Genomic DNA, 15,646 nt, shown 5'->3' on the forward strand with positions numbered 1-15,646 from the left:
AATTTTCTTTTCAAGTCAGCACTTTTGCCATGATTTTAGGTCTTGTGTCCAATATGATGAGAGAACTCTATACCATCTTTGTGCTTTCAACTCTGTAGTTCTTATTAATATCGATAGCAAGAAATCTAGTAATTTTTGCTATTTCCTCAAACTGGATGGCTTGGATACTCCTTGCTACTCTCCTCCATCTGTCTAGATACAATCTGACATAATTCTTTATATCCTGAGCTGTTGGAGAAATAGACATTGATAACCTAAAATGTTTACCTTTTTGCTTGCTTGATTATATAGTGGGAACTGTTAGGAGCAACTACAGTTTAAGTCAGCTATGGCATCTACCATCTAGTCAAAAATTCCAGAGGCACTCTTATAACTAAAAAAAGAAAAATAACCCAATTAAAAATTGGGCAAAGACTCTATATTTCTCCAAAGAAGAAATACAGATGGCAAGTAGGCATATGACAGAATGCTCCATATCAAAAGTCATCATCTAGTTGCTCCATTTGACCCAGGAATTCCACCTCTATGGGGCTGCTGTGTGCTGCAGCAGATTCACCTGCTCGTAATGAAAGCAACCCATATCAGAGTGCCAGACTGAGTCCTGGCTGTCCTACTTCTGGTCTAACTCCCTGCTAATGAATCTGGGAAAGCAGCGGTTGTAGACCTGTCAACCACACACAAAATGTGGATGAAATTCTGGGCTCCTGGCTTTAGCCTGGCCCAGCTGCGGCTGTTACGGCCATTTGTGGAGTGAATCAGCATATGGAAGCACTTAATCTTGCTCTCTCTTCCCCTCTGTCATTTCACCTTTCAAAAAAATTATAAATCTTAAAAACTTGCATGTGAATGTTTTTAGCAGTATTATGCATAATAGCCAAAAAGCAAAAACCATTTCCATCAAGTGATGGAATGAATAAAATATATATATATACACATATAAAGTATGTATATATATATATATACACACACACACACACACACACACACACACACCATGGAATATTATTCAGCCAAAAAAAAGTATTAACACCATGCTACAATATGGATGAACCTTGAAAACATTATGTAAGTAAAAGAAGGCAGATTATCAGATCACACATTTTATGATTCCATTTATACATCCAAGAGAAGAAAACTCAGAGAAAAAAACACAAAAAATGAATTACTGGTTCCTTAGAGCTAAGCAAAAGAACTGGGGGGGAGGGGGGTAGGAGGAGGGGATTGGACTGAAGGGAAATATTTACAGAATACAAGGTTTCTTGAAGTGGTAAAAATGTTCTAAAATTGATTGTGCTGGTGGTTGCAGAACTCTGAGCACACTAAAAATGACTGAATTGTTTACTTTAAATGGATTAATTACATGATGTGAATTGTATCTCAATCGAACTCTGACCAAAAAAAAAGAAACAGCAATCTGGGAGGGCTTCTTGTCTCTGGTGTGAGTGTATGTGGGTACATGTTCGATTTTGCCTTTCGTCAACAGAAAGTCTAGGATTTACTGGCACTTCCTTCTCTCTCATTTTTTCCCTTTGGTGGGTTGTGGACTATGTTCACCCACTGGAAAGCTGACTTCAAGATACTGTTTTTCCATCTCTCTTGCCTGTGGTTCTGCTAACCAGGTCACTTCTTCCCGGCTGGTAGACTAGGAAAGGAAGCCTATAAACAAGCTGACCATAAAGCCACTAGAGTCTTAGCAGCACATTTCTTTCTACCACGGTCCATTTGATCCAGGCTTGCAGTTCTCATCTGCCTCTATCATTTAAAGATTGTAGTTAAAGATGCATAGAAAAATGGTCCTGTTAACTTGACAAACTTCATATATTTCTCATGAAGGTTTCAGTATTCTGTTTCAAATGTCAAAATATCAGGCAGATTTTTTTTTGGGGGGGAGCCTCTGATAATGGGTTTATAGTCTCTTCAATAAGAAATTCCCTATTTTTGAGTTATCCTGTTCATGTCATTGAATTTTTAGGAACAGAAGTTATGCAAATACACTTAATATATCACTTCCCCAACTAGTTACCCCCCCCCCCCGATTTATTATGCTGCTTGGACTATGAAGGTCGACACTACACGTTCGTTCTGATGGCGTTACAACCCCTAACAAACATCACAGTACCACCAACACCAGACAGTAGATCTGGAGAACAGAGTTTAACAAGGGATCGCCTTTCACAGTCATAGCTGCAACAATACCGGTAGTCGTTCAAACTCTCTAGGTAGATTTCCCTGTAAGAAGGTTGACACGTAAATAATCCATAAGGTTACTTTTCATTCAAATATGGTATTAATAAAAATTTATAATGCAATAAGTCTTTGAAAATTCTATAAAGTGAGAGTTTTATTTAGATTATTTTAAATTTTCTAATAGCTAAATATCTCCCTCTGGTGGAAATAAAAAAAAAATCCAATGTTGCTATCTTCATCTGTTTTTCACTATTAGTCTCTACAGTAAAAATATGCTCAAAAGGTAAAAACAGTAAAACCATGTTAGAGAGCGATTTAGGACTAGTCATCAGAATTTATTTGCACATGCCCTTTGACCTAGCAATTCTACCAGAGATATATTTCTAAAGAATATTTACACAAGTAAGCCTAGAACATATTAGGATTTACTACTAAATAAAAAAAATTGAAAAACAATTTAAATCCCCTTATCAGAATTTTAAGCAACAAAGGAAAAAAGATGGTTCTTTGTTGCTTTCTTCTCCAAGAACCCCGGTGCCTGCCTCCCACTTGACTGATCCTAAAACCCTGTGACTCCACAGCCATCTGTGATTGCTTCCAACATCTTGCTTATCAGTCTGGTCTTCAAGAAGCATCATAGAACTAAAAAGACTCAGAGGCAAAGTGCATGTTCTTGGCAGAACCAGGGGGAGCACGCTTTTCCTGCAGCGCACTGTTAGTAAAATTAAGCAGTCTTAAAATATCTACATACTTTTAAATCTGAAAATGACAACTCACGTCTCTCTAGATAAACAATAAGTATGTGACTTTTTTAAAGTTTATTTATTTATTTGAAAGTCAGAGTTAAACAGAGAGAGGAGAGGCAGAGAGAAGTCTTCCATCCACTGGTTCACTCCCCAGTTGGCCACAATGGCTGGAGCTGTGCCAATCCGAAGCCAGAAGCTTCTTCCTGGTCTCCCATGTGGGTGCAGGGGCCCAAGGACTTGGACCATCTTCTACTACTGCTTTCCCAGGCCATAGCTGGGAACAGGATTGGAGGAAGAGTAGCCAGGACTTGAACCGGCACCCATATGGGATGCCTGCACTGCAGGCAACAGCTTTACCCAATATGCCATAGCGCTGGCCACTATTATGTGTCTTTTAAAGGATATTAACAGTTCCTCTCTTTTGCTTTGCCCGCAGCCCCTGCAGCCCCTAAACCATAACTGCTAGTAGAACCTAATAGTACTTTCTTGCCCCATTTTTTCACTGGCCATACAACTGTGCATAATGAATACTAAATTTTCAGCACCTCTTTCATTAATTTATTGGCTAATAAAATGTAAGTGAAAATGACAAATGTATAATTTCTAGAAAGAATCCCTCAAAGGAAAAGGTTAGCCTTTTGTGACCCTCTCCTTCCTGATGTCTGAAACATTAAAGGGATCACTGATCTGGAAGCCATGTATGGCTGATGGCAGAAGTTCCATCGGATGCAGCTCAACTAATTCCAACACATGGAGCATATAAGCAAACAGTGTAACTTTAGGCCGCTGACAGATGATCATAAAACTTGCAGTCAACAGGCCTATGCTGTGGCATAAAGGGCTAAACCTCTGCTTGTGGCACTGGCATCCCATATGGATGCCAGTTCCAGTCCCGGCAGCTCCTATTCCAATCCAGCTCTCTGTTATGTCCTGGGAAGGCAGTGGATGGGCCCCTTCATACACATGAGAGACCCAGAAGAAGCTCCTGACTTCCGATCAGCCCAGCTCTGGCCATTGTGGCCATTTGGGGAGTAGACCAGTAGATGGAAGAGCTTTCTCTCCGCCTCTCCCTCTCTCTATAACCGTCTCTCTCAAATAATAAAAATCTTTTTAAAAAAATTTGCAATCAAGCTTTGGTGGTAAGGGGACCAGAATATTAGCTTAAAATACTGTTGAGATGGGGAATGCGCTGTGCCATAGAGGGTAAAGCCAGCGTCTGTAGTCCCAGCATCCTATATGGGTGCCTATTCACGTCCTGGCTGCTCCACTTCCGATCCAGCTCTCTGCTACAGCTTGGGAAAGCAGTGAAAGATGGCCCAAGTCCTTTGGCCCCTGCACTTCTGTGGGAGACCCAGAAGAAGCTCTTCGCTTCAGATCAGCTCAGTTCCAGCCATTGTGGCCATTCGAGGACTGAACCAGTGGATGGAAGACGCCCTCTCTCCCTGACTCTGCCTCTCTGTAACTCTATCTTTCAAACAAATAAATAAATATTTAAAAACAAACAACAACAAAAAAAAGTTGCAGTCTGGATTGGTGCTGCTGCTTCAGCAGCACACTGCATTATCAAAACTGTTTTCTATGCCATGCCACCCTTGATCTTAGAATGGCGGCATAATACTGTTTGATGATTTCTACAAGAGACTTAAGGTGATTAAGTATGAGATTTAAATGAAGTTCAAATACTGCAGTCTATAATCTCCCAGTCCATAGCCCACCAACCAGCATACTAAACAATCCCTGAGCAAGTACAGCTTCACTCCAGAGGGTAGGCTTTCTCTTTTCAGTTAGATTTCTAAGTCTCCCAAGGATGAGACTAATTTTGCCCACCACCTAACTTCCCTCCAGATAACCCACTGAGCAACTGTGAAAAGAGATGAGTGTCACAGCAGAGAAAGTGTGCAAGCTCAAGGCTGTTAGGACACCTCTGAGCAGTTTGCTAGACAATGTGAGCACAAATGCTCAAATTCTCAGAGATGCACCTGGACCACAGGCTTATAGCTCTGTAACATGCGTTGGCCTGCAGTCCTGGATGCCAGCACACAGAAGAGTATTCAGTGTGTCACTGTGACAATTGCTCTACATTCATTTTATTTTTTATTATTTGACAGGTAGAGTTATAGACAGTGAGAGAGAGACAGAGAGAAAGGTCTTCCCTCTGTTGGTTCACTCCCCAAATGGCCGTCACAGCCGGTGCTGTGCCAATCCAAAGCCAAGAGTCAGGTGCTTCTTCCCAGTCTCACATGCAGGTGCTGGGGCCCAAGGACTTGGGCCACCCTCCACTGCCCTCCAGGGCTACAGCAGAGAGCTGGACTGGAAGAGGAGCAGCCGGGACTAGAACCCAGCACCCATATGGGATGCTGGCGCTGCAGGTGGAGGATTAACCAGTGAGCCACCGCGCCAGCCCCTACATTCATTTTAGTTATCTGTTGAGCTGAGACTAAGGCAGCCTGCCTGTCGTTCCCCGATACATTTTTCTTCTTTGCACTTACTCCTTGTAGGCTCCACTGGGGAAAATTAACTAGTCAAAACAGCTCTCTGTCATCAAAGCATGTGCCCAGCCTAAGCCTGTTCTAATTGGCCTGGGTCCCACTCTTCTCAGAGCCAGCTGGCCAACGGGGCTACATGTTACCACTCTGTCTTTTCATTTTCGTTTTTTTTTTTTCCCCAAAGAAACCTTTTATTTAACGAATAAAAACTTCATACATTTCAGAAGTACAACTTTAAGAATATAGTGATTCTTCCCAGCATACCCGCCCCTCCCACCCACACTCTCACCTCTCCTCCTCCTCTTCCTATTCCCAGTCCCATTCTCCACTGATCCATTTGATTGATTCTTCCAATCTATGAACATGGGAGATTTTTCCTTTTTTTTTTTTTTTGTATCTTTTCTATTTCTTTAATGTTTTGTAATTTTCATCATAGAGATCTTTGACATCCTTGGTTAAATTTATTCCAAGGTATTTGATTTTTTTTTTTTTGGTAGCTGTTGTGAATAGGATTGATCTTATAAGTTCTTTCTTAGTCATGACATTGTATACAAAGGTTGTTGATTTTTGTGTATTAATTTTATACCCCACTACTTTACCAAACTCTTCTATGAGTTCTAATAGTCTCTTAGTGGAGTCTTTTAGATCCCCTATATATGCAATCATATTGTCTGCAAATAGGGACAGCTTGACTTCCTCCATACCAATTTGTATCCCTTTGATTTATTTTTCATGCCTAATGGCTCTGGCTAGAACTTCCAGGACTATATTGAATAGCAATGGTGAGAGTGAGCATCCTTGTCTGGTTCCAGATCTCAGCGGGAATGCTTCCAACATTTCCCCATTCAATAGGATGCTGGCCGTGGGTTTGTCATAAATTGCCTTGACTGTGTTGAGTAATATTCCTTCTATACCTAATATTCCTTCTATACCTAATTTGCTTGGAGTTTTCATCATGAAAGGGTGTTGTATTTTATCAAATGCTTTCTCTGTATCTATTGAGATAAACATACTTTTTTGTTCTGCAGTTTCTTAATGTGATGTACCACATTGATTGATTTGCAAATGTTGAACCATCCCTGCGTATCAGGGATAAATCTCATTTGTTCTGGGTAAATGATCTTTCTGATGTGTTGTTGGATTTGACTGGCTAGAATTTTGTTGAGGATTTTTGCATCTATGTTTCATTATTTTCTGTTTCCGGATCTTATCTGACAGTCTTAGCAGCACAACCTGTGGGATCATCTACTCCCAAACAGCCTACAGAGCTCCAGATGAACACAACCTCATAAGCGGCCCTGAATAAGGACATCCAACTGAGCTGCTCCTAAATTTCTAATCCACAGAAAATGGGTAAGACAACAAATATTTTTGCTGTTTTAATATGATAAATGCTGCAGAAATCTATTTAGCAGCAACAGGTCACCAATAGACAACAGGTGGCTGGTCTATGAGCTAACAACCAGGGGCATTCAGGACTTTTCTCACAGTCTCAAGGGCTTGCTCTGGGAGCCGTGGAGCACCCTGCCATCTGTCTAAAAACAAAGCACCCAATTCCTCAGCAGCAGCTCAATCATATGAAGTTGTTGGGGTGTTTATTGTACCACTCTGCATCTGTGCTACCAGGAGGCCCTGGGTCATGAACCCCTCATGAGCCCAGCCAGTGCTGGAGGATGTGCACTAGGTGGGAATTATTTATCTTATGGCAGAATCATCTCATCAGAAAATGCTACTTAATTTACCTGAATTTCCAGAATCTGAAACTCAAGTTGAAATGTAACCATGTGGCAATTTCCTGATAGTCTGTATTTCTGTACAACTTTCTTTATATCTGTAAATCAGAAAAAAAAAAAAAAAGTATTCAGTTAGGAAAGAACAATTTTGTTCAAATGCCTATTTAATTTTGGATCTAGACCACAAGGTGGGAATATGAGTGAAAGTGTACATTTGCATTTGAAAATTCTGGAAGAATGTACAGAAAATTATCCTTATAAAATAGAATTTGTAACAATTTTCACTATTTAGTTCTCAATTATCCCTAAATTTATGGTAAGAAACAGATATATTTAAGTACATAAAAATTTATAGTAAACCCTAGGCAAATTTGAATTATATTAACAATGAAATGTTTTTATTTTTAAATTTTTATTTATTTGAAAGGCAGAGTTACAGAGAGGGAGAGAAAAACAGAGATCTTCCATCTGCTGGTTCACTCCCCAAATGGCTGCAATGGCCAGACCGAAGCCAGGAGCTCGGAGCTTCTTCCAGGTCTCACATGAGGGTACAGGGGCCCAAACACTTGAGCCATCTTCCACTGCTTTCCCAGTCACCTTATTAGGAGGCAGCTTCGAAGTGAGCAGCCAGGTCTCAAACTGGTGCCCGTATGGGATGCCAACGTGGCAGACAGCAGGTTAACCTGACATGCTATGATGTTGGCCCCAAATTAGATGGTTTTCAATGTTTCAACATTATCTATTTTTTGTGAAAGACAGTAAACTGAAATTACATGTGTACCTGTGTTATTCTCTACAAAGTTTACTAAAACGACAGTGATAAATGACATTTCTGAGGCATACCATGCATGCATCTAAATGCATAAAATGTCCTATTCTTGGGGCCAGAGTTAGGATGCAGCAGGTTAAGCAATCACCTACAACGCCAGTTTCCCATAGGGGCACCGGTTTGAATCCTAGCTGCTCCACGTCTGACCTAGCTCCTCACAAATGATGCGTCTGGGAAAGCAGCCAAAGATGGCTCAAATACAGGGGTCTCTCCCATCCACATGGGAGGCTCAGATAGTGTTCCAGGTTTCTGATTTTGTTGTGGCTCTTTTGGGAGTGAACCAGCAGTTTTTCCCTCTAACTCTGACTTCCAAATAAATAAACCATTAAAAAAAAGTTCTATTCTTAAGCATATTGCTCAGTAATTTTATATATGCTTACCCATGTGACCACTATCTAGCTCAAAATACAGAAATTTTTACAGTATCCATAAGGTTCCTTCATGTCCTTTCCCAAGTTATACCCTACTCCTATAGAGGTAAGCACTATTCTGACTTTATGGAGTCATGCAGTTTTGCTAATGAAGTTATTTTTGAAAAGATTTATGTATTTATTTGAAAGACACTGTAACAAAGAAAGATAGTAAGGGGAGAGTGAACAAGGGGGAGATATTTTCCATCTACCAACCCAGTCCAAAAGTGACCATAATAGCCAGTTCTGGGTCAGGCTGATGCCAAGAGCTAGGAACTCCATCCAGGTTTTTCACAAGGGTGGCAGGTGCGCAAGTACTTGGGCCATCTTCCATTGCTTTCCAGGTGCATTAGCAGGGAGCTAGATCTGAAGCAGAACAACTGGGACTTGAACCAGTGCTCAGATGAGATTCCAGCATTACAGGCAGTGGCTTAACCTGATGTGCTGCAATATCAATCCCAAGAATAGGACATTTTATGTATTTAAATGTGTGAATGGCTCATATTCCACTATCTTCCCAGGTCCTTGAACAGGTGTTCTGAGATGGGATTCTGGCACTGTAAATGGTGGCTTAACCCTCTATGCCACATTGCTGGTTCCTATTTATTTTTGAGGGACAGAGAGACAGAAACAGAGTTCCCATTTGTTCGTTCACTGCCCAAATGCTTCTAACACCCAAAAAGACAGAAAGGGAACTTAATCCAAGTATCCCACCTGGGTGGCAGGAACTCAACAACAACTTGAGCTATCTCCTGCTACCTCCAAGGGTCTACATTAACAGAAAGCTGGATTTGGGATCCAGAGCCAGGACTCAATCCCAGGTACTCTAAAATGTGATTCAGACATTCCAACAGACATCCTAACTCCTAGGCTAAACATCTGCTCCTAATGAAGTTATTTTTAAAAGGGTACACTTCTAAAAGAGCGAAGAGAAGAGCAAAGAAAGAAGCTATGGTCAGATAGATGAACTACATAAACAAATGGAACTGACCCGGAAGACCCAGGAAAACTGAAAACCAAGTTAGCAAGGAGACAATTCCAGAAGCAAGGCCACTTACATAGAATACTAGAAAGGCAATTTCAAAAAACAGCATTAAGTACCTCTACAGGAGGGGTAAGCTTGGAGCTCAAAATGGGAAGACAGGTTTAATGTGTAGTTAGGAAAACAGGACAGGATGGTGTAAACTAGCATCGTCTGCCTCTTGACTAGATGTACTGTTCAGAACAAAACATAGGCCAGCGCCATGGCTCAATAGGCTAATCCTCTGCCTTGTGGTGCCGGCACACCGGGTTCTAGTCCCGGTCGGGGCGCCGGATTCTGTTCCGGTTGCCCCTCTTCCAGGTCAGCTCTCTGCTATGGGCCTGGGAGTGCAGTGGAGGATGGCACAAGTCATTGGGCCCTGCACCTGCATGGGAGACCAGGAGAGGCACCTGGCTCCTGACTTCTGATCAGCGCGATGCACCAGCCGCAGCGCACCGGCCGCGGTGGCCATTGGAGGGTGAACCAACGGCAAAAAGGAAGATCTTTCTCTCTCTTACTATCCACTCTGCCTGTCAAAAAACAAAACAAAACATGATTTATGTAGTTTTCCTGCCAAAAATCCATAGCCTTAATCTCATCAATAATAATAAATCAAGACAAAAAGATTGATGGATAACCAAAACAAGTGGCTTTCAAAAATGTCAATGCCGGGGCTTCCAATGCAGCGCTCTGCTATGGCCTGGGAAAGCAGTGGAAGATGACCCAGGTCCTTGGGCCCCCGCACCCGCCTGGGAGATCTGGAAGAAGCTCCTGGCTTCAGATTGGCACAGCTCCGGTTGTTGCAGCCATCTGGGGAGCGAACCATCGGATCGAAGACCTCTCTCTGCCTCTCCTCTCTCTAACTCTGGCTATCAAATAAATAAATCAAAAAAAAAAAAAAAAAAAAGCTGTAAAACTCAATTTAGCCTAGCAGTTAAGGCATCTGTGTCCCACATTCGAGTGCTTCGGTTCAATTGCTGGCTCTGGCCTCCAGCTTCCTGCCAGGGCAGACCCTAGCAGACACAGGTGATGGCTCAAGAAATTGAGTTCCTATCTCATGTGGGAGACCTGGACTGCTTTCCTGGCTGCTAGCCCCAGTTCTTGTAGCATTTGGGAACTGTACCAACTAATGGGAGCTGTCTCTCCACGCCTCTCTCCACGCCCCCGGATGAACAAACATCATCTGATTGCCTAGCATCTACACATCAGAGGAACAGTGTCTGCACAACTAACATATACTGAAAGGAATAACTTCCAACAGTTGTCTTTTGAATGCTCCTAGTCAATCAAGTGACTCAGCCAGACCCAGTACCTATTTGGTAAGAATTTGATGGCATCACAGATCACCTGACACACACACTAAATCAAATTATTTCACTTTCACTTCGCTTAACAGATTAAAAAGTTGCCAAAATACAGTATGATAACTATCATTTTGAACAAGGTTTATCACTTGGCCTAAAGAAGAACTATGGATATGGTGCTGTGATGCAGTAGGTTAATCCCTGCAGCGCAGAATCCCAAATGGGCGCCAGTTCAAGTCCCGGCTGCTCCTCTTCCAGTCCAGCTCTCTGCTGTGGCCTGGGAAGGCAGTGGAGGATGGCCCAAGTGCTTGGGCCACTGCACACACATGGGAGACCAGGAAGAAGCTTCTGGCTCCTGGCTTCGGATCAGCGCAGCTCTGGCTATTGTGGGCATCTGTCTCTCCCTCTCACTGTCTGTAACTCTACCTCTCAAATAAATAAAAAAATCTTTAAAAAAAAAAAATAAAGAACTATTTACTTTTAGCTGGTAATCTTTTATGTGTTATAAAGAAACAGAAACTGTGACATATGACTGAGCTTTCAAGCATTTTTAAACTGTGAAGCCTATCAAGCTGTTCCATCTTCTTGTAACATCACCCAGTTCTACACTAACATAGAGCTCATCTTGTGAAAAAAAAAAAAAGTGACACAAGGCACAATATTGTCACACGGTTTAATATGACTGGAATATTTCACGTCTAGACCACATTTGCCTACTGATGTCATTCTTCATTCTATTTCTGTTGAAAATATTCCTCTTCTAGTGCCATTACTCTCACTAGTTGCCTCACAAATCAATTCAGGAAATCCTCACAACTACTTGAATGCCTGGCTTTAAAAATCTTTTTCTTTATAATTTTTATCTTACCCAAGTTTTTTTTTTTTTTTTTTTTTTTTTTTTGACAGGCAGAGTGGGCAGTGAAAGAGAGAGACAGAGAGAAAGGTCTTCCTTTGCCGTTGGTTCACCCTCCTATGGCCACTGCGGCTGGTGCACTGTGCTGATCCGAAGGCAGAAGCCAGGTACTTCTCCTGGTCTCCCATGGAGTGCAGGGCCCAAGGACTTGGGCCATCCTCCACTACCTTCCCTGGCCACAGCAGAGAGCAGGCCTGGAAGAGGGGCAACCGGGACAGAATCCGGCGCCCCGACCGGGACTAGAACCCGGTGTGCCGGCGCCACAAGTGGAGGATTAGCCTAGTGAGCCGCGGCACCAGCTCACAGTAGCTTTCTTAAGATCCGTTGCCTAGCCTTTATGTTGAGACTTTTATGCCAGTAAAAGTTTTAGACGTCAGGGCCGGCGCTGTGGCACAGAAGGTTAAGCTTCCACCTGCAGTGTCGGTATCCCATATGGGCACCGGTTCAAGTCCTGGCTGCTCTACTTCCAATCCAGCTCCCTGCTATCATGCCTGGGAGAGCAGTGGAAGATGGCCCAAGTGCTTGGGCCCCTGTACCCGCACGGGAGACCTGGAAGAAACTCCTGGCCTGGCCATTGTGGCCATCTGGAGAGTGAACCAGTAGATGGAAGATCTCTCTGTGTCCCTCCCTCTCTCTCTCTCTCCCTCCTTCACTCTATTTCTGCCTTTCAAATCAATCTTTAAAAAAAAATTTTAAAAAGTCTTACATCTGCCCTATTTTCACTCTGTACTCTCCGTATTCTACCACTTCCTTTTAAGCAATTAAGTCTCTAAATTCTGTAACTCCATTTCTATATGTAATCCAATCTCCCCACCTCTGCAGTGAGCTGCCCAACATGCTCTGAGGTCACTCTCCCGCTCCCATGAGTTATTTCAGAAGAAAAGTCAGGAAGCATTTCCACAAATGGCTGAATTAGGAATGTATCTTTGTCCAACCTAAGACAGCTTCCCTTTACCTGTTAATGCACTGTGTCTCTTTGGCAATAAAATTTAATCATTGGGACCAGAAACCTTCCTTCTGGGGAAAGGTCCAGCCACTGAGACATTTGTTTGGCTACAGGCTATCACAGTCTACAGTAGAGCACTGTAGATGAGGCAGCATTCATGTCCCTGATGAACTACAAAAATTAGGTGATTTTCTTACAATGACTTATCACTTATGACTACTAGTTGACTATCAAAGTACTTCCTGACAGCTACTATGTCTAATCTTTAATACTTACCTCAGTTTTCAAGAATGTTACTCATACTGTGATGTTCAAGATACCAGACTACAAAGGTTTATTACCACCACACTTTGAAATAATCACTCTGTAGAATATTAATCTACCATTATGAGAACCAATTTCCTGTGCATAATAAGTAACTGTCAATACTACTTCTGTCATAATAAGTAACTGTCAATACTACTTCTAGTCAAAAAGAATAATGCTTACTCTTTTCTGTCACCTCAGTGCTTGTTAGGTCCTCTGTCTGCTTGGAGTAATTCCTTATACTGATGCCAGTTACTGTATTTAGAAATGCAAGTTCCGATTCTAATCGTCCAACACGACTTCTCAGATCTTCTGAAGATTCCCCTCCTGCAGAATCTGAAGGGTGTATTTCTTGAAATAATTTTCTAAAAAAGCAAATATCAGAACTAGTTACTCCAATGGCTTACAAATTCTTCATCTAATACCACTAATCTTCCTCAAACCATTCCCATTTTGCCCCTCTTCCCATTAAACTAAGAATTTTCTCAAAATGAGTGTGCCTTCTAACACTACGATCTTTTAAACAAAAAGTAAACACAATCAAATCATGTTACTATGTTTCTACTCTAGAAACACTTTTAATATCTCAAGACATTTCAAATTATTTTAAAAGATGTGTGGAAATTAAACAAAAATTAGCTCATTTCTCAAATAAGTAAATATTACAGAACATTTTATACTAAGATTTCTTAGGAAATCTAAGAAAATGGGAATAAAAATTACAAACAAAATAGTATTTTTAAACAATACTAACACCATTCTTCATTGAGAATACATGCTATTTTCCTCAGAAAAATATTATCTAATAATTGTGTTGGGTTCTATCATATTTTTTGTCATTCTTTATTTCCCTTAAACTCTGCTACATATCACACTATTGACTTCTTCTAACTTAAAACACTCCATCTTTGGATTTTTAAGATTTATTTGAAAGGCAAAGTGACAGAGACAGTGAGCAAAAGAGATCTTCCATACACTGGTTTACTCCTCAAATGGCCACAGTGGCTAGGCCTGGACCAGGCCACAGCTAGGAGTCTGAAACCCCATCCTGGTTTTCCAAGTGGGTGGTAGGGATCCAAGTACTTGGGCCATCACCTGCTGCGTTTTCAGACACATTAGCAGGGAGCTGAGGTGGAACTGCCTTAACAGTGCTCTACGTGGGACGCCAGTGCTGCAGGCGGCAGATTATACGACGCAGCCACAACGTCAGGCCCTTCCTTAGGTTTTGAGGCATGATTACCCTGATCCCCATTTTGTATCTTGGGTCCTCTACTGTATCTGTTTCCTGTCTCCAACGTTAGAGGAAAATCCTGATACTATTGTGTCTACTGTCCTAAATTTGTATCTTCAATTCCCAGAAATAGATCATGATCTGCCTCAGCTCCTTTATGCCAATAACTCCTGAAATACATACCATTCACCATATATATTTTCTTCCTGCAAAGTAGACCTTGCTTGATATCCTACAACAAGTTTTTCCCTTGATTCAGCTTTTGCTCCAGATTTCGCTACTTTGTTAATGATAGAGTCTTTCCCTTGATTGTTTTGGGCTTCACATGTTGGAAGTCCTCTGACTCCTTTACTTCCTCACATCTGGACCTGTTATCCTTCTGCTCCCTCACAAGCCTGTTCTTCCTTTTCAATGCTCTCATGACCCTATACCATGTCTGCATGGAATAATTAACTCCGTACTGCTCACACTGCATATACAAAACCAGTATAAGATCTGTGAAAAATTATTTTAATCTTGTTTTAATGGGACTTTAAAATATTAAGTATATTCTGTATCATATGAAAGACTACCAACTGTTAGGTTCTTTTTTTTTTTTTTTAAAGATTTATTTATTTTAAAGACAGAGTGAAAGAGAGACAAACACAGAGATAGAGGGGAGAGGGAAGGGGAAAAAGGGTGGAAGGAGAGAGAGGGCAATGAGAGGGTGAATCTCTGAACTGTTGGTTCACTCTCCAGATGACCGCAGCAGCCAGGCCTGGCCACGTTGAAGCCACAAGCCTGGCACTCCATCCGGGTCTCCCATTAGATGGCCAGGGCACAAGCACTTGAGCCATCATCTGCTACTTTCCAGGGCACATTAACAGGGAGCTAGTTGGAAGCAGAACCCCCAGGATTAGAATGAGCTCTCTGATATGAGAGGCCAGCATTTCAAGTGTCGACTGAACCCACTGTGCCACAATGGCAGCCCCACCAAACCCTTATTTGCCTCTGCCATCATGGACTGATGCAAGGAAAATTACTTTAAATATAAAAAGCCTTGCTGGTTATGGGGGCGATCAAATGACCAAAGAAAATCTTATTGATCCATACACTTAAGTGCATTTCTTGGTAAACTGCCTTTTAATAGAACGTTAAAAAATAAGTAAAAGCCAGGGGCTGGTGCTGTGGCACAGTAGGTTAATCCTCTGCCTGCAGCTCCAGCATCCCATTCTAGTCCCGCTGCTCCTCTTCCAAGCCAGCTCTCCTCTATGGCCTGGGAAAGCAGTAGAAGATGGCCCAAGTGCTTGGGCCCCTGCAACCACGTGGGAGGCCAGGAAGAATCTCCTGGCTCTTGGCTTCGGATGGGCGCAGCTCCAGCCATTGTGGCCATCTGGGGAGGTGAACCAGTGGATGGAAGACCTCTCTCTCTGTCTCTACCTCTCACTGTCTGTAACTCTACCTCTCAAATAAATAAAATCTTAAAAAAAAAAAAAAGCCAATAAAAAAAGAACAGCAACAATATGCACACACAATGAGTTCCTGCCAAGTAGTC

General features: G+C 41.9%; 1 protein-coding gene across 3 annotated transcripts in view; it reads right to left on the bottom strand.

Annotated features, from left to right (window-relative positions):
* Window positions 1–15,646, bottom strand: part of CENPP (centromere protein P) — a 252,206-nt gene that overhangs the window by 233,153 nt on the left and 3,407 nt on the right. For all 3 annotated transcript variants that reach the window (XM_008256885.4, XM_002708177.5, XM_070050272.1), the window contains exons 2-3: window positions 13,065–13,246; window positions 7,162–7,250 (exon numbers count right to left, since the gene is read on the bottom strand). In XM_008256885.4, the coding sequence (XP_008255107.2) occupies window positions 7,162–7,250; window positions 13,065–13,246 (271 nt within the window). The remainder of the gene's footprint in view (window positions 1–7,161; window positions 7,251–13,064; window positions 13,247–15,646) is intronic.

This window comes from Oryctolagus cuniculus, chromosome 1 (genome assembly GCF_964237555.1).
Source record: "Oryctolagus cuniculus chromosome 1, mOryCun1.1, whole genome shotgun sequence".
Taxonomy (NCBI): domain Eukaryota; kingdom Metazoa; phylum Chordata; class Mammalia; order Lagomorpha; family Leporidae; genus Oryctolagus; species Oryctolagus cuniculus.